Source organism: Desmodus rotundus, chromosome 2 (genome assembly GCF_022682495.2).
Source record: "Desmodus rotundus isolate HL8 chromosome 2, HLdesRot8A.1, whole genome shotgun sequence".
Taxonomy (NCBI): Eukaryota; Metazoa; Chordata; class Mammalia; order Chiroptera; family Phyllostomidae; genus Desmodus; species Desmodus rotundus.
The window spans coordinates 98,355,603-98,380,555 of NC_071388.1; the positions used below are offsets into that span (position 1 = coordinate 98,355,603).

The 24,953-nt window shown below is 36.2% G+C and overlaps 1 protein-coding gene across 4 annotated transcripts in view; it reads left to right on the forward strand.

Moving 5' to 3' along the window:
• Nucleotides 1-24,953, forward strand: part of STXBP5L (syntaxin binding protein 5L) — a 352,782-nt gene that overhangs the window by 89,130 nt on the left and 238,699 nt on the right. For all 4 annotated transcript variants that reach the window (XM_045185997.3, XM_045185998.3, XM_045185999.3 and 1 more), the window contains exons 6-7: nucleotides 815-949; nucleotides 8,667-8,730. In XM_045185997.3, the coding sequence (XP_045041932.2) occupies nucleotides 815-949; nucleotides 8,667-8,730 (199 nt within the window). The remainder of the gene's footprint in view (nucleotides 1-814; nucleotides 950-8,666; nucleotides 8,731-24,953) is intronic.

Sequence of the window (24,953 nt, forward strand, 5' to 3'; positions counted from 1 at the left end):
TCTCCCCAGTTGTTCCTCCCAGTTTATCTACATGTGTATGTGGACTGTCCTGTCTGCCAACCACCACCTTGCTGTGAGTCCTCTCCATCCGCTCTGCCTGTCTCTGCCCCTCCTACCAGTGTGGATAAATATTTCTTCTTTAACTCCTTGGTTATTGGACTTCCATACAGTTCAATATTTTGGCAGTTCTCATTGTTTTTTTGTTTTTGAATTGGTGGTCATCCTTATTTTGGTTGTGCAAGATAGCAAAGCATATCTTCCTGTGCCTCCATCTTGGCTGGAAAAAATTAAAATTCTTTACCTCTGTGTCCTCTTTGCAAAACAGAAGTATGTATCTGTCTTGTAGTGCTGTTTTCAGAAAGAAATATTAGTGCCTATGTTAGATACTTATTTTTTTAAGACTTTATTTATTTATTTTTAGAGTGAGGAGAAGGGAGGGACAAAAAGGGGGAGAGAAACATCAGTGTGTGGTTGCCTCTCACACAGCCCCTACTGGGGACCTGGCTAGCAACCCAGGCATGTGCTGTGACTGGGAATTGAACCAGTGACCCTTTGATTCACAGGCTGGCACTCAATCCACTGAGCCACACCAGCCAGGGCATAGATACTTATTTAATAATGGGTATTATCATTATGGTTTTTAATAATATATTGTTATTTATCCTATGTCCTTGCTAATAACTAAATTATGCTACTTGAGTACATAGTAAATTTTATTGTTTATTTAGCTGTCACTACATAATAAGTGTAAAGAAAATATACTGCTGCTCAGACATAAATTTAGATATTTTAATTGTAATTTTCTTTCTTTCAGAATTACTTACTGTCATCTACCTTTCCAGAGTAAATGGCTCTATGTTGGAACAGAAAGAGGAAATACACATATTGTAAATATTGAATCTTTCATTCTTTCTGGATATGTTATCATGTGGAACAAGGCAATTGAACTGTAAGTGTAAACTTGAATATCACTTATTTAGCTTAAATATTTCTTATGGTTTGTAACATATATAAAATTGCAGTTATTTGAAACTTTAAAACTAATTTATGATTAATATGAGTGAAAAGTTCAGCCAAAATAATTTGAAACCATAAAGGCTTTTAAAAATATATATTGTGGTATTAACACATGCAAATAAGATTTTCCAAATACTATAAGTAATTAAGGATATGTGTGCCCAATTTGATGATAAAATATTAATTCTAAAAGTTGCACATGGCAATATCATCACATTCTTTATAGTCAAATTTAGTATAGCTACTTCCATTGAGAATGACAAGTGGATTGTGGCTACAGTTATTTTTATGTAAAAATAATCATGATCTGTTCACATACAGGGTGGGACAAAGGTAGGTGTACAGTTGTGAGTATGTAAAGCAGTTTATTCTTGAATTATTTATTAATTATTATATTATTTTCCATATTAACAACTGTAAACCTACTTTTTAATATTGATAGCTTATTCTTCATTTGCCTCATTGACATATATTTCTGGGCTCAAAGTAGAATCAATTTATTAATATTTTTATGTTGTGATCTATACAGCTATCTGGATATGTGGTTGATGGCAATTACCACTTTGATACTGATATTTACATTTCTGCTGGTATAAAATATGAAATCCCCCACATATGAAACTTCATGGAATTCTAAGCCATCTATTTATAGTATATATACAGACAGTTCTCCTGGTTAATCAGAGAAACAATTTTTCTTTAATAAATGTTTATGCTCTATACATTATTAGTTCCTTTATAAGATAAAGTTTTGACTTGAATCTGGCCCATTCTCTCATATTGTCTCATAAGTACATAAATTATTCTTCCCCCAAACTCTGATTAAAACAGACTATTTTCATAAAGTTTGACTCTTGACTGTTCCATACTCCCAATGTTTCAATGTACACGTATATTACTTAATAGGGAAGGTTGTTACTAGTTATATTGTTGTTACAGTATTTTGTATTATGTCTTAATGGGTTTTTTATTAATGACAATTTTTTCTCTGTCATTAGATTAAGAGGTGCTCCAGGGCAGAATTTTTGTTTATTGCTCTTTTCTTTTTCTTCATACTTGGTTTATTTTGGCACTTTCCACAGAGTGGCTACTAAATGACTGACATTACTGAAGAGTTGGTATGATAGTTACACACTACTATTGACTTACAGTTTTCATTTGTAATTATATTTGTTATAGCTATTTTGATTACATATATTTTACCATTCTGTATATGTATTTTTAAAGACATTTATCCGATAAACAATTATGTCTCCACCAAAAAGATACTTACTTTTTTTAGATATTTGGTAATGGCTTTTCCCCCTATAATCTTAGTCCTATAATAGCAATAAACAGGCTGAATAACAAACATTAAATAAAAAAAAAGGATTTCAAGTGAGGACTTTAAAGTAATTTCACATATCTCTTAAATATCTCCTATTTATTATTAATGCTTGTTTTCATAGTATTGTTTTAGGATATGATAAAAACACAAGTAAACTTGAGAGATCCAATTATAGAACTGCTATAAAATTTAATAGTAGTATAAATCATAATAGATGTATTATTTGTGTTCAGTTGAACGATGCTAAAATAATTAAGAAGAGTTTATTATCTGAACAGGTAAAATATTTTACCATTTTTTCAGTGTTGTTTCCACATTCATTTACTTAACAAATCCTTTCCTTAATCCAAATTCGTACTACCTGAAATAGTGACTTACACTTTAGCTATTTATAGTTATATAATCTATACTTTATGATTGTAGGACTAATGAAGAGGTTTAAAATGTGTATTATAAAGGAGGGAAAATTTAGGAAAAGTTAAAGTAAAATAAAATACTTTTATTTTTCATAATATGATCCTACACATGTAATTTGGCATCAGAATAGAATCTAACATCTATACTATATGAATCCAGTGTTTTATAGAGTTGTACATGCCTCTGAAAATGTCCATGAAATATTAACGTCCAAATTGTTTTTTGGTTTTCTCACTAGATTTCCAAAAGTATATTTTCATTGTTATAGATATAATTTTATTTTATTTTTTTAGACTCCTAGAGATTTTTATATAAGCTCTAGAACATTCATTTTAATAATAAAATACAATAATATTAAAGTCTATTTGTGTATACAAATGGATTTTATCTATAATAAAACAATAATAATAAAATCTATTTGTGTATGCAAATAGAACATAGTTATTATTTCTTTATTTGACAAAGCTTCCCATGTACTTTAAGCATATCAAATAAGCCTAATTAGTTCAAAATTTCTCCTTCATAAGGAGAAAGAACAAATCCCCAAGGCATTTCAAGGACCCTTTGGAATGACTCAAAGCCAATTTCAGGTCAAGAAAAGTCTCTTAAAAGTTAAACCCTGGGAAAGTTGTCAAACATATTTGACCAAAAGACTATATATCATTATGAAATAATAATATTTATTTATCCAAAGTAACAATAAAGGTATCAAACATAAACACAGGCTAGCAAAACTTTAGTTCTTAGGATAAAGAATATGAGTTTTTAATCAAGTACCTGATTTTACAATGTAATACATAACTATTTTTTTTAAATATAGAATCTTTGCTTTCTAGGCAGATACAGGAACACCTAGATATAATTTTATTTATTTTTAATTTTTAAATTTTTTAAATTTATTTATTTTTATTCAGTTACAATTGTCTGCATCTTCTCCCCATCCCTCCGCCCCACCCCAGAGAGTCCCACCTCCCTCCCCCACCTCTACCCTCCCACTTGATTTTGTCCTTGTGTCCTTTATAATAGCTCCTATAGACCCCTCTCCCCATTATCCCCTCCCCACTCCCCTGTGGCTACTGTTACAATGTTCTTAATTTTAATGTCTCTGGTTATATTTTGTTTGCTTTTTTTCTTTTGTTCATTATGTTCCAGTTAAAAGTGAGATCATATGGTATTTGTCCCTCACCGCCTGGCTTATTTCACTTAGCATAATGCTCTCCAGTTCCATCCATGCCATTGCAAAGGGTATAAGCTCCTTCTTTCTCTCTGCTGCGTAGAACTCCATTGTGTAAATGTACCATAATTTTTTGATCCACTCATTTGCTGATGGGCACTTAGGAGATGCAAATTAAAACCACAGTGAGGTACCATCTCATACCAGTCAGAGTGGCCAACATAAACAAATCCACAAACAAATGCTGGAGAGGATGTGGAGAAAAGGGAACCCTAGTCCATTGTTGGTGGGAATGCAGACTGGTGCGGCCACTGTGGAAAACAGTATGGAATTTCCTCAGAAAACTAAAAATGGAACTGCCCTTTGAACCAGCAATTCTAGTGCTGGGATTATACCCTAAGAACCCTGAAACACCAATCAAAAAGAACCTGTGCACCCCAATGTTCATAGCAGCACAATTTACAACAGCCAAGTACTAGATATAATTTTGAATGCCAACTTCCAATCTCCCAGAGTCTTTTAAATGCTCTCTACCTCTTGAGATACAGAAGAAAATGCATGCTACTTACTGTTAATATGTCAAGTATATGGGACAATAAAAATATGCATTTAATTAAAAATTCATTTTACAATAGAATTTTAGACACAAATTTTAACAATGCATTTTCTAAGTATGACAAATGCAGAATTGCCTTTAAGAGATATGTGAAATTATTTCAAAGTCCTTACTTGAATTCCTTTTTTATTTAATGTTTGTTATTCAGCCTGTTTCTATTTTTGTGAAGTCCCCTAATTGTAATTATATTCAATTCTCAAAAAAAGAAAATATATTGATGATTTGGAAACTGGAAAACATTTTCCATATAAACAGTGATGTTTGTAGAATATTTCATCTACGGCCATACCACCCTGAATGTGCCTGATCTCATCTGTAGAACATCTCATAAAATAGTTTTATAGAACAAAACTAACATTAATATTTTTGTGGGAAAATATATTCTAGTTTATAGCACAGAAATAGCTGTTCCTGTACGGTAGCCCTAGCTCTTTAAAAAATGTAACCTATTTTTTCTACATATTAAAATGTGAACATGAAATTCTGAATTAATATTAATATTTAACTACTGCTCATTCAAACATATTTATTGAGCGGTATGATATGGTAAATACATAATTTCTGCTTTCTTGGGGGCTTCCATTTTAGTAAGGATGAGATTATGTAAAAAGGCAATTACAATGTATTAGAAATATAGTGTGGCAGTTCCATGAGGACACCTAGTAAAGACATGGGGTCTCAGAGAAGTATCTGTGAAGTCAGATACATCTATGCTGAGATCTGAAGGATGAGTTTCAGTCAGATGAGTGAAGAACTGAGGAGAGGTGAAAGGGTATTGCAGGAAGTGGGAACAGAGGCTTAAAGGATGGAAATGTGAGAGAGTTTTTGTTCCATGCCCAGTTTTAAGTAGTTTAGTTGGTTGAAATGGCTGGGGAAGAGGATAGCAAAAGATAAAACCGAGGAAGTAATCTGGGTATATAACATGACAGGCCTTATAAGACAATTTGAGAAGTTTGGACTTTTTCGAAGGCCAGGAGCTAGATTTTGAAGAGTTTTAAGCAGAGAACTGACTGGATCAAATTTGCATTTTGGAAGATTACCCTGAATGCAGGTATAGAGAAATGAGAAAAGACTGTATTTTCGGTAAAAATTATGATGGTGAATTTTGGAGTGGAGATAAGCTGACATAGTAAAGAAGTAAGAGATAGAAGCTGTAAGACTTGGGTATTATGGGAAGATGTGAAGATAATAGGGAAGAATTAAAAGTGACCCCCAGGTGTTTGGGTTAAGCAACTGTGTAGGTTAGGGTGCCACTTAGAGAAAGAATGCAAAAGATTGAATAGGTTGGAAATAAAATAATGAGTTCAGTTTTAGGTTGGTAGATTGTATGTGTTTATAAAGCATTCACCTGGAATTGGTATGGGAGAATGGTAGGATGTGGTAAACAGGGTGGGGCAAAAGTAGGTTTACAGTTGTGAGTATGTGAAATAGAGTTTATTCTTGTATTATTAGCTATTGTATTGTTAATGAGAACAGAATTTTCATTCTCAATGAAACCATGAGAAGAGATGAGATTGTTTGTGATGAGTTAATAGAAAAGAGGTAGCAAACTAGTAGACAATGAATCAATTCACAGATATATTTTACTTGGCTGTCAGAATATTTAAATATGTCTGAATTATTAATTTGTAACATTTAAAAATTTGTAGACATAAAAATTCAGATTTTCAGCTTTTCATTAAAAAGATTCATAATGAGACAATTCCAGTCCAGCATTCTTGCATGGCAGTCAGTGATTAACTGGAAATGAGTTACATCTATTGTTTAATAGATGGGTCATGTGCTATCCAGTTTAGTACAGTTCTTATTCAGCCTATTTAACTCATTTGAAATACCTGCCTGGCTCCTGTGGGCCCTTGAATTTATGACTGCATCTAATAGGGGAATAGATGGCAGTCTAGGACAGAAGACAAAAGCAGACCAATATTTAAGATATAGAAACAGAAAGTTCATGAAGGAAACTATCAAGAGCCATTGCAGTGAGTGGGAGAAAGAGAAATAAATAGGGATACTTAGAAGAATTACTGGGCATTATTTGATAGGTATATATGAATTTAAGTTTATTGATAATTTTACCTGACATAATTCTTGTGGGATTTACAGAATCTGGATGTACAGATGCTATTCTTATTTTTAAAGTCAACTTTTAATGGTCATAAGTTTTGCCAGGAATGCTTGGTGATTTTTTGGAAGTTTAATGTTAGGAAAGAGGTCAGAAACAATACATCAAAATGTCAGTCATTATATCTAGGCAGTGAAATAATGAGAGATTTTTCCTTTAAACTTTTGGTATTTTCTGAGTTTTACTTTTTACAATAAATTATATTTCTTATATCATTATAAAAATCATTACAAACTGGAGATTTAATGCTAGATTATTTTCTGAACTTGAGTGTTTTCTAGAGTCTGAGAACTTGAATGGAAGTCTTGCAAATGGTCTAACTAGTGTTTCTCAAAGTATATTTCAGTGATTTTCTTAACATAATCAACAAAAAAGGATTCTGTTGATCCATAATTTTGGAAAATATTGAACATTTTCAATGCTCATTTGCATATGATAGCCCTAAGAAGTTCTTTAGAAAAAGAAAATATTTAATTGCCCCATGCAGGGCTTCCCAAACTTTTTTTGATATGAAACACTGTGAAATGCCTTATATGTTCACTAGTGTATCATGGAGTACACTTTGGTATTTGTTGCTCCAATCAAACCCAAGAGAGAGATAGGAGTTTATGATTTGTTGGATATTATTAGTTCTTCAAGGATAATCGAGGCACATTGTCCCTTCTTAGAAGCATTTATACTATAATAAAACACTACATTTACGTGTAAGTGATATAACTGCTAAAAGCTTTGTAAACTTTTTATAAAGCCTTGTTTAGTTTCTTTCTGCCTGCATGTATTCCAGACTGCAAATAGTAACTCTGATTTCCAGTTATTCCAATGATTTACAACAATCATAATACATAGTATTTATTGAGTACTTACTATGTTTTGGCATTATATTAAATGCTACATGTATCCTTTAATCCTCACAATCCTTCACTAGGGTTAGTACTACTACCTCCATTTTTAGATGAGAAAATTTAAGATAAAACCACTAACAAAATATCTAATAACTTTGTATTTATTCCTTTCAGTCACTCAGGGGAGTCAGTATCTGGGGAACCTGGAGCTACATAATTTGTTACTTTTCTCTGATGCCAAAGAGTTTCTAAAATTTAAATCTTTATTGCTTTGTAGAGAATCTTTGATGATTTTTATGTTTTTTAAAAATAAGTTATACTATGTCAGTATAATCATAATAGAATTAATCTGGTACACTTAAGTCACTGAAGAAAGAATGTGGAGATTTGTGAAATTGGTGGTCATATCAGGTCATGTCATATTTAGTCATGATACAATCACATTTAACAATGATCTAAGTTAAAGTAGGAAATATAAAATAAACATGCCAGATATCATAGTAGAATAAATTTAAAGTCATATTGACAGAATACATCTCTCTTTATCAATATGCTCTTGAACTCATAAAGATCTGTTACTGATTACCCTAGAAACCAGATAAATGAGACATAACCAACAAACTTTGTTTCCCTAGTTGGTCAGTGTTCTGTATGCTGGTTATCACTAGAGAGGGAATTTTCTTTTAAATAGAAGGAACCTATGTACTTTTTACAGGCACAAATCAGAGATTTTATGTCAAAATGAAATTTTAAATCAAGTATGAACTTTTTAATTCGGTTGAAACAGGTTTACAACATCAACCTTGTGGCTGTGTAAGTTTTCCTTTGTTTGGATAAGTATGTGTTTAATTTCAAATTTTCAGAGGCCCTGATTTGGCAACAAACGTATAAGATAATAAAGAATCCTATTGTTATGTGGATCTAAGTTTTTAAACCTGATTTTTAAAAAATCACACCTACTTTAATAACGTTAATAGGAAAGACAAAAGTAATCTTAAAGAAAAACAACACAAAAGTCAAATGAATCTAAGCTAAACCCCAGAATATTGGAAGTGTATTCCAGTATAATCTTAGTTTTTTTTGTTCCTGTCTCTAGTGGTAAGGTGTTTTAATGTTTATTTTTTAATTACTTTTTTAAATTGATTTAACAGATCCACAAAGACTCATCCAGGTCCAGTTGTACATTTAAGTGATAGCCCAAGAGATGAAGGGAAAGTGAGTATTCTAATACCATTATTCTTGCATTTATTTTCTTCATTCTTGAATAAAGGTATTTCTTATTATTATTTGATACCTAACATCTTTAGCACAGTTCACAACATTCAGTGTCATTTAAGATTAAAATATGTTGAATGAATGAGCAAATATTAATAAATGAATGAATGAATTATTCACTCTAATAATGGTACCAAATTAAGTCTTTAGTTTTACCTAAAGGTAAAGTTGATATTTAATTGTAGAATTTTGAGGGAGGCATGTAACACGTGGAACAATTTTAATTTTCAGATAGTTTGTGCTTGAACTTAACAATATAATTTTTAGTATTGTTAATCATTGGCCTCTGCTATTCAGTCTTGATAATGATAAGTAACCAATATTGAATAATTATAAATTAGCCAATCTTGATTTTTATAAATAGGTGATAATATAGAAAATGTTCTTAGATTACAGAAATAATCCTATTAACCTTGATTATTCATAATTTTCTTTTGATGATAAGGAAACAAAGTTAATAACAAAAAGATCTGAAGTATCACTTTCATGTAAATACTATTTCTTCAAGTATATAATTTTGGCTATGTAGTGTAAAAACACTTGAATAAATTATTTAGTTTAGGTTTGGTTCTTTGTTTATTTTTAAATGATAGAAACTGAATTAGCCTAATAAATATTGAACCTGAAAAACAAATTGGCCCCATGGCCATAGAAAGAATATTGGATTTCTTCAAATTGATCCATAAATATGGTATAATTCCATCAGATGTTATCAGAATTTACTTATTTTTTAAAGAACTCAAAAGCTGATTCTAAAATTCATAAGAAAAAGAAAATGTTTAAGAATAGTCAAAACATTTTTGAAAAAGAAATACATTGTGATAGTCATACAAGGGTATAAAGAAGACCAATAGATATTCAGAAATGGTTCAGGCATTTGGGGGAATTTTGCACATTTTAGAGATGTTTTAGAACATGATATACTGTTGAGTGAATGGTGTTGGACAATTGGCTATTTGTTTTAAATCAAATGGTATGACCTGTACCTCATACCACTCAGAAATAAATTCTAGATGGAGAAAACACATAAATATTAAAATCACAACTCAGGGAGTTTTAAAAGAAACTGTAGGAAATGGGTTGTTACTGTGCAATAAGGATATCCTGAGGCAAGATACAAAGCCCAAAAGCTTTAAGGACTATAGCATAACAAGACAATCATGGTAAGAGACAAGCATCAAAGTAGGGGGCAGTGTTTGCTACATATACAGCAGGGAAATAATGAACATGCAAAATATGTAAAGAACTTTACTAAATCCTTTTATTTCATAATAGGAAATAAATAATGTCTAATTAATAAAACAAGAAGTGGCAATATACATACATTTAGAAACATGGAAGAATAAGTCTACTAGAAAAGATAGTTTTAAGAGTTGAAGGAGTGGTTGCCTTTTACCTTTAAGAGAGCAGGGTTTGGCAGTGAGGAGGAAACAACTTCACTAGTATTCACTAAGGAAATGCAATGTACCATTTTCTTCCTAATCAGAGTGGCAAAATATTAAAAATTAAACATATTCATAATATTAAGTAATGGAAAAGGCATTGAGAAATGGGCATCTAGAATCAGCAATATGGGCAATTTGGCATTATCAACATTTAAAACATGTATTTATTATGACCTAGAAAATCCATTTCAGATATCTAACCTAGTTATATGACCAAGGGGCAAGATTTTGAAAACAACCTAAAAGTCTATTAATAGGGAGTAAATGAATGCTTATATATCCATACTATAGAATACTGTGTTAATATGGGAAGTTCTTTAAGCCACATTTTTTAAAACCACAATTTTTAAAAATTGTTCAATAATGGTTGTCCCCATTCCCCCCCATTATTCTCCTCTGCCCTACCCATGCCCACCTCCCACATTCAACCCTCCCCACCCTCCCCCCACCTCCGTGTCTTTGTCTGTGGGTCCTTTATACATGTTCTGTGATGACCTTTCCCATTCTTTTTTCCATTATCCCCCTCCCCCCTCCCCTCTGGTTACTGTCAGTTTATTCTTTTTTTCCATGTCTCTGGTTCTGTTTTGCCTGCCTGTTTGTTTTATTGATTGGGTTCTACTTACAGGTGAGATCATATGGTATTTGTCTTTTACCACCTGGATTACTTCACTTAGCATAATGCTACATTTTTTTTTTACAAGTTGCAGAACCATAAATGCAATGTAAAACCACTTAAATAATGCATTTGTATTTTTACTTGTACATTCAAATACCCAAGGGGAAAAGCCTGAAAGTATATGTATAAATCTGGGGAGGATACTGGAGATTGGAAAATGGTCAAAATTATCCTTATTTTACTTGTGGTGTTCAAAGTTTTATGAAGGAATAAAATTTGTGTTAATCATATAATTTAAAAAATTAGTATTAGAGTCAGAAACTATGTGTTTGAATTATGGCTCTACTACTTATTAGCATACATCCTTGAATAAATCCTTGACTTCTTGTAGATTAGTTTTTTTATCAGTAGCCTTTTGTCACAAAAAGTTTTTATTTTAATTACTTATTTTTATCAGTTTTAATTTGATTCCTGCATTTTGTTTCTTAGTAATGTTTCCTTTTCTGAGGGAAAATATAATCCTATTTTTTCTATTAGTTTTAAGGCTTTCCATTTTAAAATTAGATTTTAATCTATATATATATAGTTTATTTTGGTTTGTGATAAGGGCATACCTTTATTTATATGTATAAATAATCAATTTATTAAAATAAACAGTTCGATTTCCACTGATGTATAAGGACATCTCACTCATATATCAAGTTCCCATACTGGGGTGGGTCTTTTTCTGGGCTTTTTACTCTGTTGCACTGCTATATTTATTGTTTTACTAATAGCACATTTTAATAACTTCACAAAATATCTTGATATCTTGGAGGTCCTCCTCCTCCTCCCTTTCCTATCTTAGCTTTTACTTACCATTTATTCTACTCTATGAAATTTAGCATCAGTTTATCAAGCTCTGTATATCCCTGTTGTATATCCCTGCTGGGATTTTGTTTGCAACTTGGACATGCCAAATAATTTAGAGAAAATTTACATCATTAAGATATAAACATAGGAGACTTTTTGGGGGAAAGATGGCAGCGAGATAGGTGGGAGCAGAGTCCACTTCCCCTCAACACCAGTGAAATACCTAGCTGATCTGAGGAGCAGAGCGAACAGCCAACAGTATTCCAGCATATATGAAGATCGGAGACCAAAGATAGAGGACATCGAAAGATCAGACGGTAAGAAGAGTGCTTAAGGACAATAAGATCCCCGGGACCCGCGGGAGAGGGCAACTGAAGCCCCACCCGGGCACAGGGTCGGCTGCAGGATTCCTGGGAGAGAGCCAGGCTGGGCTGTGTAAGCAGCCAGGTGCTTGTTTGGACCAGGGGGGCTTGAATAGGAAGAACTTCTCAAAAAGGAAAAGAAAATAGAGGCACGTAGTTGCTAGTTAGAAAACTCTCTGCAGCAGCTGCAGAAGCCCCGGCCTCTGGCGCCCCTCCTCCCTCAGCCCTGGACTGTGAGCGCAGAAAAGCAGCCCCGGCGCTCACCTGAAGCCGGGCTGACGCACTCGCGTCTAGGGGCCCACACCTGAAACCCCGGGTGGGCGAGCACCCTGATAAGCTCCGGCTGCCTGGGAGCACAAACAAAAAGCTCCTGGGTGAGCGCAACTGGATCAGTGGCTGGCTGCCCCCGTCACGGACCCAAAGCAGGGGATCAGCAACCAACTGAAGTCCAAACACAACCCTATCAATGGCCTGGCTGCCTGCTGGCGACCACAGCCGAAAAAAGCACTGGTTCTGAAAACTCCTACGTAGCCCCTGCTCACACAACTCTGCAGGGCCTACTGGCTCTCTAGGAGGAAGGCAGAACGCCCAGCAGAGGGGAGCTGCAGGGTTGGAGAGACTGCATTCCCCGGAAAGACTCGACCCAATAGGGGGCTGAACTACCCCATAGCAGCACCGAAAGCCCCTAGCATCTAAGACAGCAAAGAGCAAGAAGGTGGAATGTGAGTTGCCCCTAATTGGTGCAACTCAAGGACAGCCACAGCTGGTGAACTAAAGGCCTAGTGGGGAGCAGAAGGACCCAGAGGAACTAGACTGAAGGCTGAACAACAGCGAAAAGTGTGGCTCAGGAAGGGAGAAAAGTGAAACCAATCCTTCCAACCACCCCTTCCTGTTCCACAGACAGGACGACCACCAGAACTAACCTGACCAGTTTAAAGCCAGCAGAAGACCCTTTTTTTTTTTCCTTCTTCTTTTTTCTCTCCTTCTTCCTCCCTGAATTCCTTCTTCCTTTCTGTCCTTCTTTCTTTTTTATTCCTTCTTCCTTCCATCCTTTACCTTTTTTATTCCTTCTTCCTGCCTTCTTTTATTTATTCTGTTGTTTTAATTTTTGTCAAAAAATTCCTTCTTATCTTGCTTCCGATCTTTCTTTATTACTACTCCCTTCCATCCTTTCCTTTTCTATTCCCTTTACGCCTCCTTCCGGTTTTTTTTTTTTTTTTTGCCCCCATTCCTCCTTTTTCCCACAGGTGAGACAATAAAACCTGGAGTGCTGAAAAGACCAGAGTAAGACTGTGTTATACCCATAAATGTCAGCTCAAGACCAGTGAGCACAGGAGATTAAGGAGACAGCACCACTGAATCCCATTGGCATTCTACCATAGAAGTTCATACCATAAACCCAGGGAGTCAGAATACATCAATTTAAGAAGCAGAGGCTAACAAGAAGAGTCTCACAAACAATGGGAAGACAAAGAAACAATCCCCAAATGAAAGGAAAGGAGGAAGCCTCAGAAAGAATGCTAACTGAAAAAGAGGCAAGTCAACTATCAGATACTGAGTTCAAAGCAATGGTCATCAGGAAGCTCACTGAGCTCTCTGAGCTCAAAGAGAACTACCAGAAACTACAAGGAAACTACAATGAACTCACTGCAAACTATATCAACATGAAAAAGGAAATAGAAACTATCAACAAGAGCCAAGAGGAAATGAAGAATACAATTTCTGAATTGAAGAACACAGTAGAAAGAATGAAAAGCAGACTTGATGAAGCAGAGGATTGGATTAGCGAGCTGGAGGACAAAGTAGAAAAAAACACCCCGAAAGAGCAAGAAAAGGAAAAGAGGCTCAGAAAGAATGAAGAGGCAATAAGGGAAATGCAGGACAACATGAAACGTAACAATATCCGTATAATAGGAATACCAGAAGGAGAAGAAGAAGAGCAAGGAATAGAAAACGTGTTTGAAAAAGTAATGATGGAAAATTTCCCTAATCTGAGGAGAGAAAAAGTCACCCAAATCCAGGAATCACAGAGAGTCCCAAGCAAGAGGAACCCAAAGAGACCCACTGCAAGACACATCATAATTAAAATGGCAAATTTCCAAGACAAAGATAGGATCTTAAAGGCAGCAAGGGAAAAAAAGGAAGTAACATACAAGGGAGCCCCAATAAGGTTAGCAACTGACTTCTCAATGGAAACGCTCCAAGCCAGAAGAGAATGGCAAAAAATATTCCAAGTCATGAGAACCAGAGGCCTGCAACCAAGACTACTTTACCCAGCAAGGCTCTCAATCAAGATAGAAGGCCAAAGAAAGAGTTTCCCAGACAAAAGAAGTCTACAAGAATACAGCTCCACCAAACCAGCTCTGCAAGAGATGCTAAAGGGACTGCTTTAAGGAAAGGAAGGAAAAGAGAAAGACAGAGGAACACAGGTAGGAAAAAATGGCAATGAATAACTACCTATCGATAATAACCTTAAATGTAAATGGATTAAATGCTCCAATCAAAAGACATAGAATAGCTGAATGGATAAGAAAACATGACCCACACATATGCTGCCTACAAGAGACCCATCTCAGGACAAAAGACCCACACAGACTGAAAGTGAAGGGCTGGAAACAAATTTTCCAAGCAAACAGACAGGAAAACAAAGCAGGGGTAGCAATACTCATATCAGACAAAATAGACTTCCAAAGAAGGGCCATAAAGAGAGACCCAGAAGGTCACTTCATAATACTCAAAGGAAGAATCCATCAAGAAGACATAAACATTGTAAATATATATGCACCCAACATAGGAGCACCCAAATACATAAAGAAAATCTTGGAGGATTTCAAGAAAGATATTGACAGCAACACAATTATAGTAGGGGACTTTACCACCCCACTATCAAAAATGGTCAGGTCTTCCAAACAAAATATCAACAAAGATATTGTGTCACTTAACAATACCCTAGAGGAAATGGACTTAACTGATATCTATAGAGCTTTTCATCCCAAAGAAGCAAAATACACATTCTTTTCAAGTGTCCATGGAACTTTTTCAAAGATAGACCACATGATAGGACACAAAGCAAGCCTCAACTAATTCAAGAAAATTGAAATCATATCAAGCATTTTCTCTGACCACAAGGGACTGAAATTAGAAACCAACCCCAAAGGAAAAAACCCAAAACACTCAAAATCATGGAGACTGAATAGCATGCTATTAAACAATGAATGGGTCAAGAATGAGATTAGGGAAGAAATCAAAAACTTTCTGGAAACACATGAAAATGAACTCACAACCACCTAAAACCTATGGGACACAGCAAAGGCAGTCCTGAGAGGGAAGTTCATAGCAATACAGGCCTACCTTAAGAAGATAGAAACATTTCAAACAAACAACCTAACCCTACGCCTACAAGAACTGGAGGAACAACAAGAAAGACAGCCCAGAGCAAGCAGAAGGAAGGAAATAACCAAGATCAGAGCAGAGTTGAATGACATAGAGACTAAAAGCACAATTCTAAGGATCAGTGAATCCAGGAGCTGGTTCTTTGAAAAGATAACCAAAATTGACAAGCCTTTAAGTAGGCTCATCAAGAAGAAAAGAGAGAGGATCCAAATAAACAGAATTAGAAATGAAAGAGGGGAGATCACAACTGATACCACAGAAATACAAAGGATTGTAAGAAATTACTACGAAGAACTGTATGCTAAGAAACTTGAAAACCTAGATGAAATGGACACATTTCTAGAAAAGTATAATCTTCCAAAACTGAATGAAGAAGAAGCAGAAAACCTGAACAGACCAATAACAGCAGACAAAATTGAAGCAGTCATCAAAAAACTCCCATCACACAAAAGCCCTGGACCAGATGGTTTCACAGGAGAATTCTACAAAGCATTTAAGGAAGAGCTAACCCCTATCCTTCACAGACTATTCGAAAAAATCCAAACTGATGGAAGACTCCCAAACTCTTTTTATGAAGCCAGCATCATCCTAATCCCAAAACCAGATAAAGACACAACGAAGAAAGAAAACTTCAGGCCAATATCGCTGATTAACATAGACGCTAAAATCCTCAACAAAATATTAGCAAACCGCATCCAGCAATACATTAAAAAGATCATCCACCATGACCAAGTGGGATTCATCCCAGGGATGCAAGGATGCTACAATATTTGCAAATGAATAAACATAATTCATCACATCAACAACAGCAAAGACAAAAATCACATGATCATATCAATAGATGAGGAAAAAGCATTTGATAAGATACAGCACCCATTTCTGATAAAAACACTCAGCAAAGTGGGAATAAAGGGAGCATTCCTCAAAATAATAAAGGCTATATATGAGAGACCTACAGCCAACATCACACTCAATGGACAAAATCTTAGAGCTTTCCCACTAAGATCAGGAACAAGACAAGGATGCCCTCTCTCACCACTCCTATTCAACATAGTATTGGAAGTCCTAGCCTCAGCAATCAGAGAAGAAAAAGCAATAAAAGGCATCCAAATTGGAAAGGAGGAAATGAAACTGTCACTGTTTGCAGACGACATGATAGTGTACATGGAAAACCCTATAGACTCCACCAAAAAACTACTCGACCTAATAAATGAATTTGGCAAAACAGCTGGATAAAAAATCAATACTCAGAAATCAAAGGCATTCCTGTACACCAGCAACGAAACTGCAGAAACAGAAATCAGGAAAAAAATCCCATTTGATATAGCAACAAGAAAAATAAAGTACCTAGGAATCAACCTAACCAAGGAGGTAAAAGACCTGTACTCAGAAAACTACACAACACTGAAGAAAGAAATTAAGGAAGACACAAACAAATGGAAGCATGTACCATGCTCATGGATTGGAAGAATTAACATCACCAAAATGGCCATACTACCCAAAGCAATTTATAGATTCAATACAATCCCTATTAGAGTACCCATGACATATTTCACAGATATAGAACAAACATTTCAGAAATTCATATAGAACCATAAACGACCCCGAATAGCTGCAGCAATTTTGAGAAAGAAGAACAAAGCAGGAGGGATCACAATACCTGATATCAAACTGTATTACAAGGCCATGGTAATCAAAACAGCTTGGTACTGGCATAAAAACAGGCACTTAGACCAATGGAACAGAACAGAGAGCCCAGAAATAAACTCAAGTCTATATGGTCAATTAATATTTGACAAAGGAGGCAGGAGCATAAAATGGAGCAAAAACAGCCTCTTCAACAGATGGTGTTGGCAGATCTGGACAGCTAGGTGCAAAGAAATGAAACTCGATCACCAACTTACGCCATACTCGAAAATAAACTCAAGATGGATAAAAGACTTAAATATAAGTTGTAACACCATAAAAGTCCTTGAGGAAAACATTGGCAGGAAAATCTCAGACATTCCATCCAGCAACATCCTCACAGACACATCCCCTAAAGCAAGGGACATAAAGGAAAGAATAAACAAATGGGACCTCATCAAAATAAAAAGCTTCTGCCTGGCTAAAGAAAACAGCACCAAATTACAAAGAGAAACAACAGTATGGGAAAACATATTTGCTAATGATACCTCAGACAAGGGCCTGATCTCCAAAATATATAAAGAACTCACACGACTCCACTCCAGCAAGACAAACAACCCAATTAAAAAATGGGCAAAGGACTTGAACAGATACTTCTCCAAGGAAGACATACAGAGGGCCCAGAGACATATGAAAAGATGCTCAGCATCACTAGCCATCAGAGAGATGCAAATTAAAACCACAATGAGGTACCATCTCACACCAGTCAGAGTGGCCAACATAAACAAATCCACAAACAAATGTTGGAAAGGATGCGGAGAAAAGGGAACCCTAGTGCACTGTTGGTGGGAATGCAGACTGGTGAAGCCACTGTGGAAAACAGTATGGAATTTCCTCAGAAAAGTAAAAATGGAACTGCCCTTTGACCCAGCAATTCCGCTGCTGGGATTATAGCCTAAGAACCCTGAAACACCAATCCAAAACAACCTGTGCACCCCAGTGTTCATAGCAGCACAATTTACAATAGCCAAGTACTGGAAGCAACCTAAGTGCCCATCAGCAAAGGAGTGGATCCAAAAACTGTGGTATATTTACACAATGGAATTCTACGCAGCAGAGAGAAAGAAGGAGCTTTTACCCTTTGCAATAGCATGGATGGAACTGGAGAGCATTATGCTAAGTGAAATAAGCCAGATGGTGAGGGACGTATACCATATGATCTCACCTTTAACTGGAACATAATCAACAAAAGAAAAAAGCAAACAAAATATAACCAGAGACATTGAAGTTAAGAACAATCTAACAATAGCCAGGGCAGGGGTGGGGGGACAGTGGGAAGAGGGGATTACAGGAACTACTATAAAGGACACATGTACAGAACCAAGGGGGAAGGTGGAGGTGGGGGAGGGAGGTGGGTTCAGCTGGGGTGGGGTGGAGGGATGGGGAGAAAAGGCATACAACTGTAATTGAATAACAATAAAAATTTTTTAAAAAAAGATATAAACATAGTATACAGGGTGGGGCAAAAGTAGTTTTACAGTTATTAGTATGGAAAATAATACAAAAATTAATAAATAATACAAAAATAAACTATTTTGTACACTCACAACTTGTCCTACTCTGTACTTACCTTGGCTTTTATGTTTTTCTATATACCTTTATAACATTTTTTCACAGAAGTCATATATCTTTTGCTACCTTAATTCTAAGTGCCGTATAGATTTTGTTGTTCCTGTTATTAATGTTTTAAAAATCAATTTTATACTTGAATTTTAGCATATAAAATATTGATTTTGTTATTTTGTATTAAACTACATCACTGAATGTTTTGTTTTTAAAGCTATCCTTAGATTTTCAGGAATATTCTCTATATAAAAGTATAGCAAATAGAGACAAATCTTATTTCTTCCTTTTGATATTTATAGTTTTTATGTATGTATTTGTTTTGCTGCATATGAACTCAGTGCAGTGTTGATTATAAATGGTTTTAATGGGAACTTTATTTTGTTTCAAACCACAGAAGGAAATGCCTCCAAGATTTTAACATTAAGTAAGATGTTTGCCTCAGATCTTTGGTTGATTGCTTTTATGAAGTTAAAAAGTTTTCATTTATTTTTAATATCCTAAGAGTTTTAAATTATTAATGGTTTCAAATGTTTTTCCACATATATTGAGATGTGATTTCTGCTGGTCTCAGCCTATTGACAGAGATGCTATTGGCTAGAAATGCCCGGGGGCAAACATCTGAGTCTGAGGTGAGACCCCACAGACATACCTCTTTGGAGTCAATATTGTGGCTGGACTGGCCCTCATGGTTTTTTTATGATTGCAAAACACACCTCAGCAACAACCACCAGGGAACTTTGACAAGCAAGGTTTATTATTCACAGGTCCTGGAGAGCAAAGGGCATGCCTGGTGCAATAAAAGTGAAGTCGGGTAAGGAGAGCAACCCTCTGGACCTGGGGTTCTGCTTTTCTAGGGGTTGAGTGTGGGGACCCTAGGGCTCAGCTGTTTCACTCTTTATTGGAAAATTTAAAATGTAAGAGCAGTAAAATACAGAAAGGGAAAAGCAAACCATCAGTCAAATTGTCAGTTATTTAAATCAACCTAAGCTTTTTAAAAAACAGGGGAATAGGGGGAAGTACAAGAGGGTAAAGGTGGAATAAATGGTGATGGAAGTAGACTTGAGTTGGGGTGAGTGGTAACCATACAATACAATACACAGGTGATGTATTTATTATAGAATTGTATACCTGAAACCTATATAATTTTATTAACCAACATCACCCCAATAAATTCAATTTTTAAAAAAGCTAAAAATAAGGGAACTCATGGGTGGTGCAGGTCTTTATCTAATCTTGTAGCTGACAGTGAATTTATTGGAGGTGGATGTCCTTTAAGTGGATGCCTTGGCAATTAAAAGCTTATGTCAGGCACTTAGAATACAATAAAACAGCTAACTGTCAGGCTACAAGATGATTATTCCTTATTATGTTATTTTGTTGAAATATGTTAATAGGTCTTCTTAATTTTAAACATTTTGCATTTCTGGGATAATTCAACCTAGAAGGGGAAAGCTTCCATTGAGGCTTGTTGGTGAAGTGAAAGAAGGAACAAATTACTTGAGTTAAGTCTCCTACTGAAACAAGATTGTGTTATAAAATCAGAAAATAGACCACTGTCTCCCTAAGATAACGTTTACTAAAGAAACTTCATACTAGTTTATCAAATAGAAGAGGGTGCTCTTGAAATGAGAGATGTCTGTATTATACATGGTATAGTGTATGTCTCCTCAAAGTCACTCAGCCTTGCTTCTACCCTAGCCCCTTGGCTGTTTGCTTCACCTCAGTTTTGGCAGGTTTAGTCAGTTTCAGGTAGTACTACTTCCTGAAGTTGAGTGGCTATGCTCTGAGTCTCTGTCTCCTCCCTTTAATTCTGAATGCAGATAATGTGTCATACTACAAAGCATGAGCTCTGGCTTCCCTAATAGCTGACAAAGGGGACAAAGGACACAACTCTGAAGTGAAGGGGTGTTTAACTTCTCATGGAGAAAACCTTGACCTATATTAGACAAGATACATAAAATAATTCCCACTCCCTCCCTTCCTATGGTTGGGCTATTCTGAATCATGATTTTTCCATATAAAGTGTTAGAGACATCCTGCAACACCAAATAGATACACTTGCAAAGTAATTGTCTCTTCTGCTTCTTTCAATGAAATAGTGGTTAGTGTGATAATAAATTTTCTTTTACTTACTTACCTTACTTTTCCTTATTATTACAGCCCTGAGGTTGTACTTCTCAGTGAAACATTAGCATTTAAGATTTGCCTCAGGCTGTTTTCTACAGGACCCTGGTTAAGACAATAGTTGTCAAAACTCTTCTAGATTGAGGATTGGAAACTACAACCCATGGGACAAATCTAGCATGCTGTCTGTTTTTGTAAGTGTTTTATTGGAACACAGCCATACTTACCCATTAACGTATTGTCTGTGGCTGCTCTCTTACTACAAGATCAAGTCTGAGCAGTTGTGACTGTGCTATATGGCCTGTGATGCCTAAAATACTTATTATCTAGCCCCTTATGTTAAGTTTGCTGACCCCTGTTATAGATTGCAGACCCACAGGATGGGATTGTACAGTTGGATTGTCTCCTATCTAAAGTCAAAGAACCCACTGAAGGTGCCAAGTGAAGAGTATTAAACCCTTTCATGCAGTGCCATCACAATTTTCCTATAATTAATTGGGATGAGGGGCTGATAGAAAGGTAAAACAATGGGAGATCAGGTACTTGTAGTGCTTAACTGATAAAAAGCAATGATAATTATAATCATGATGAAATAAAATAGCTTTCTTTGATGCCATTTATGTTATTTTCTATTCCAACAAACATTATTGGAAATATAGTAGTTTGAAACAATGTAAATATATTATCTTACCGTTCTGTCGGCCAGAAGTCCAACATAGGTTTTACTGGGCTACAACAGAGATATCACCAGGGTTGCATTCCTTTCTGGTAGCTCTGAAGGAGAATCTGTTTTCTTGCCTTTTTCATCTTTTATGACTATACACATTCCTAGGTTTATAGCCCCCTTCTTTCCTCTTCAGAGACAACATATCTCTCTGATCTTCTTCCATCATAACATCTCTTTCTAACCACAGCTAGAAACGGTTCTCCACTCTTAAGGATTCATGTGATTGATTAGATTGGGAGCATTTGGATAATCCATGATGCTCTCCCCACTTCCACAGACCATGTTTCTGAAAAGTCTACCTTTTCCTTTTTTTGTCAAATAAGGTAACATTTATAGCTGGGGATAAGGCACAGACATCTTTGTGGGGCTATTATTTTGCCTACCAAAGCACTGGACACTGTGTGAAAATAAGATAACTCAGAAAAGTTGATTACTGATTTAGGACATGCCAGAGGCCCCCTAAGGCAACTTTAAAGGAAGTCTTACCTCCTGATGCTCTAAGGAAGACTATGCTAAAAATAGGCCCACGATATATATATAATATTTTATTAATTATGCTATTAAAATTGTTCCAATTTCCCCTTTTCCTCCCTCCCCCAGCACCCCTTACTCCCTCAAGGAATCCTCACACAATTGTTCATGTCCAAGGATCATGTTTATAAGTTCTTCGTCTACTCCATTTCCTACACTGTACTTTATATCCCCATGGCTATTCTGTAACTACCAATTTGTACTTCTTAATGCCCTCACCTACCTCTTCACTCATTCCCACAAATCCCTCCCATCTGACAACCATCAACATGCTCTCTGTAGCCGTGATTCTGTCTCCATTCTTGTTTCCTTAGCTTTTTAGATTCAGTTATCCATAGATATGTATTTATTTCCATTTTATTGCTCACAGTTTCAATCTTCTTTTCCTTATATAAGTCCCTTTAACATTTCATATAATAATGGTTTGGTAATGATGAACTCCTTTAGTTTCTTCTTGTCTGGGAAGCTCTTTATCTGCTGTTTGATTCTTAAAGATAGCTTTGTAGGGTAGAGCAATCTTGCCTGTAGGTCCCTGCTATTTATGATTTTGGATATTTCTTACTAATCCCATTCTAGCCTGTAAAGTTTCTTTTGAGAAATTAGCTGACATTCTTATGGGAACTCCTGTGTAGATAAGTAACTGCTTCTCTCTTGCTGCTTTTAATGTTCTGTTTATCTTTAAAATTTGGCATTTTAATTATGATTTGTCTTGGTGTGGGCCTCTTTGCACCCATTTTGTTTGGGACTCTTTGGGCTTCCTGGATTTGCATGTGTATTTCCTTCACCAAATTAGGGAAGTTTTCTTCCATTATTTTTTCAAAAACAGATTTCTAATTTCTTGCTCTTTCTCTTCTCCTGGCACCCCTATGTTACAAATGTTGGAATGCTTGAAGTTGTCCCAGAGGCTCCTTACACTACTTACACTTTTCTCACTTCCTTTTTTCTTTTTAAGATTTTATTTATTTATTTTTAGAGGGAGGGTAAGGGAGGGAGGAAGAGGGAGAGAGAAACATCAATGTGTGGTTGCCTCTTGTGTGCCCCTGCTGGGGACCTGGTCCACAACCCAGGCATGTGCTGTGACTGGGAATCCAACTGGCAACCTTTGGTTCACAGGCCAGCACTCAATTTACTGAGCCTCACTAGCCAGGGCCATCCTCATTTCTTTTTAGATTCTTTTTTCTTCTTGATGTTCTGATTGGTTGTTTTTTGCTTCCTTATGTTCCAAATCATAGATTTGATTATTGGTTTCATCCACTGTACTGTTGATTTCCTGTAAATTGTTCTTTATTTCAATTAGTGTATCTTTCATTTCTGATTGAACCTTTTTTATTCTGTTGAGGTCCTCACTAAGTTCCTTGAGAATTCTTATAACTAGTGTTTTGAACTCTGCATCTGATAGATTATCTCCATTTTGTGTAGTTCTTTTTCTGGAGTTTTGATCTGTTCTTTCATCTGTGCCATGTTTCTTTGTCTCCTCATTTTGGCAATCTCCCTGTGTCTGTTTCTATGTATTAGGTAGAGCTGCTATGACTTCCTGTCTTGGTAGTGTGGCCTAATATAGTAGGTATTCTATAGGGTCCAGTGGTACAGCCTCCCCTATTACCCAAGCTGGGTACTTGAAGTGTGCCCTCCATGTGGGCTGAGTATACCTCCCTCGAGTAGTTGAGTCTTAATTGCTGTCAGCAGGTCAATGGGAGGGATTTTCCCAGGCCAATCAGATGCAAAGATTGGTTGTGACCACTGATCACCAACCTCCACCCTCCATAAAGGATTGGCTGGCAGGGGCAGGGTGGTGGTACTCTGACGTGGTCTGTAGCTGTCTACTGGGTGCACAGGCTCTGGAGTTTCCTGGGTGGTACAGGCCAATGTCAGCCTCCACCTGCGTTCTACCCCAGGCTGCCCAGTATGAGCTACAAAGCAATCTCTAGGTGGCTGCTGCTTGTACTGGGCTTAGAGGTTCCCAGGTGGAGCCAATCTGTGAACTTAGGCTGGCTGCTGCTAGTGCCAGGCCTGAGGCCACTTAGGAAGAGTTATGGGGGCTAGGGGCTAGCTGAGGCTCGCTGTTACTTGTTTGAGATGACTTAGGAAGATGTGAAGCATCAGTGAAGACAAGTCATTCATATGGAAAAACTACTGTTAATAGCTTGACTTGGCCTATAAGTTGGGTGGGGAAGAGCCTCAGGGAATCACTAGGGTGGAGCAAACAGTGTTAGCCAGGTTGATGGAGTCTCAGATATGGCACCCTCCTGCCAGCTCTGTGGCTCTGTGGGGGGATGATTCAGTAAAGGAACGATAGCCTCTGCTCGCAGTTCTGTTTGGGAGAAAGCTGTCCTGTAGCTCTCACCCTGAAGCCAGACTCTTCAGTTCCTTCCCATATGCCACTGGTACCTTTCAAGCTGCTACTCCCTCTGCTAGAGCTCAGAAGACACAAGTCTGAATAAGTCTGTGTATACCTAATTCCTTTGGGACTCCAGAAATTTCTTCCACTGACTCAATCTCTGCTGTTTTTTACAGCCAGAATTTATGGGGGGGGATTTATCTTCCTAGCACCAGGACCCTGGGCTGGGGGTCCTGGTATAGAGCTGGGACCCCTTGCTCCAGAAATACTGCTCCCAAATTTTTATCCACCATATGTGGGTGTAGGCCCAGCCTGTCTGTTTCTTCTCTACTCCTACCATTCTTGATGGATGTGGTTTCTTTAATTTCATAGTTGTCAGACTTCTATTCAATTTGATTTCTAATTGAAGTTATTGAGGTGAAATTCATTCACAAAACCATACAGGTTGCAAGTGTACAATTCAATAAAACATTATCTGGGCACTGCATCTTGCACCCATCACCCCAAGCAAAGTCTCTTCCTG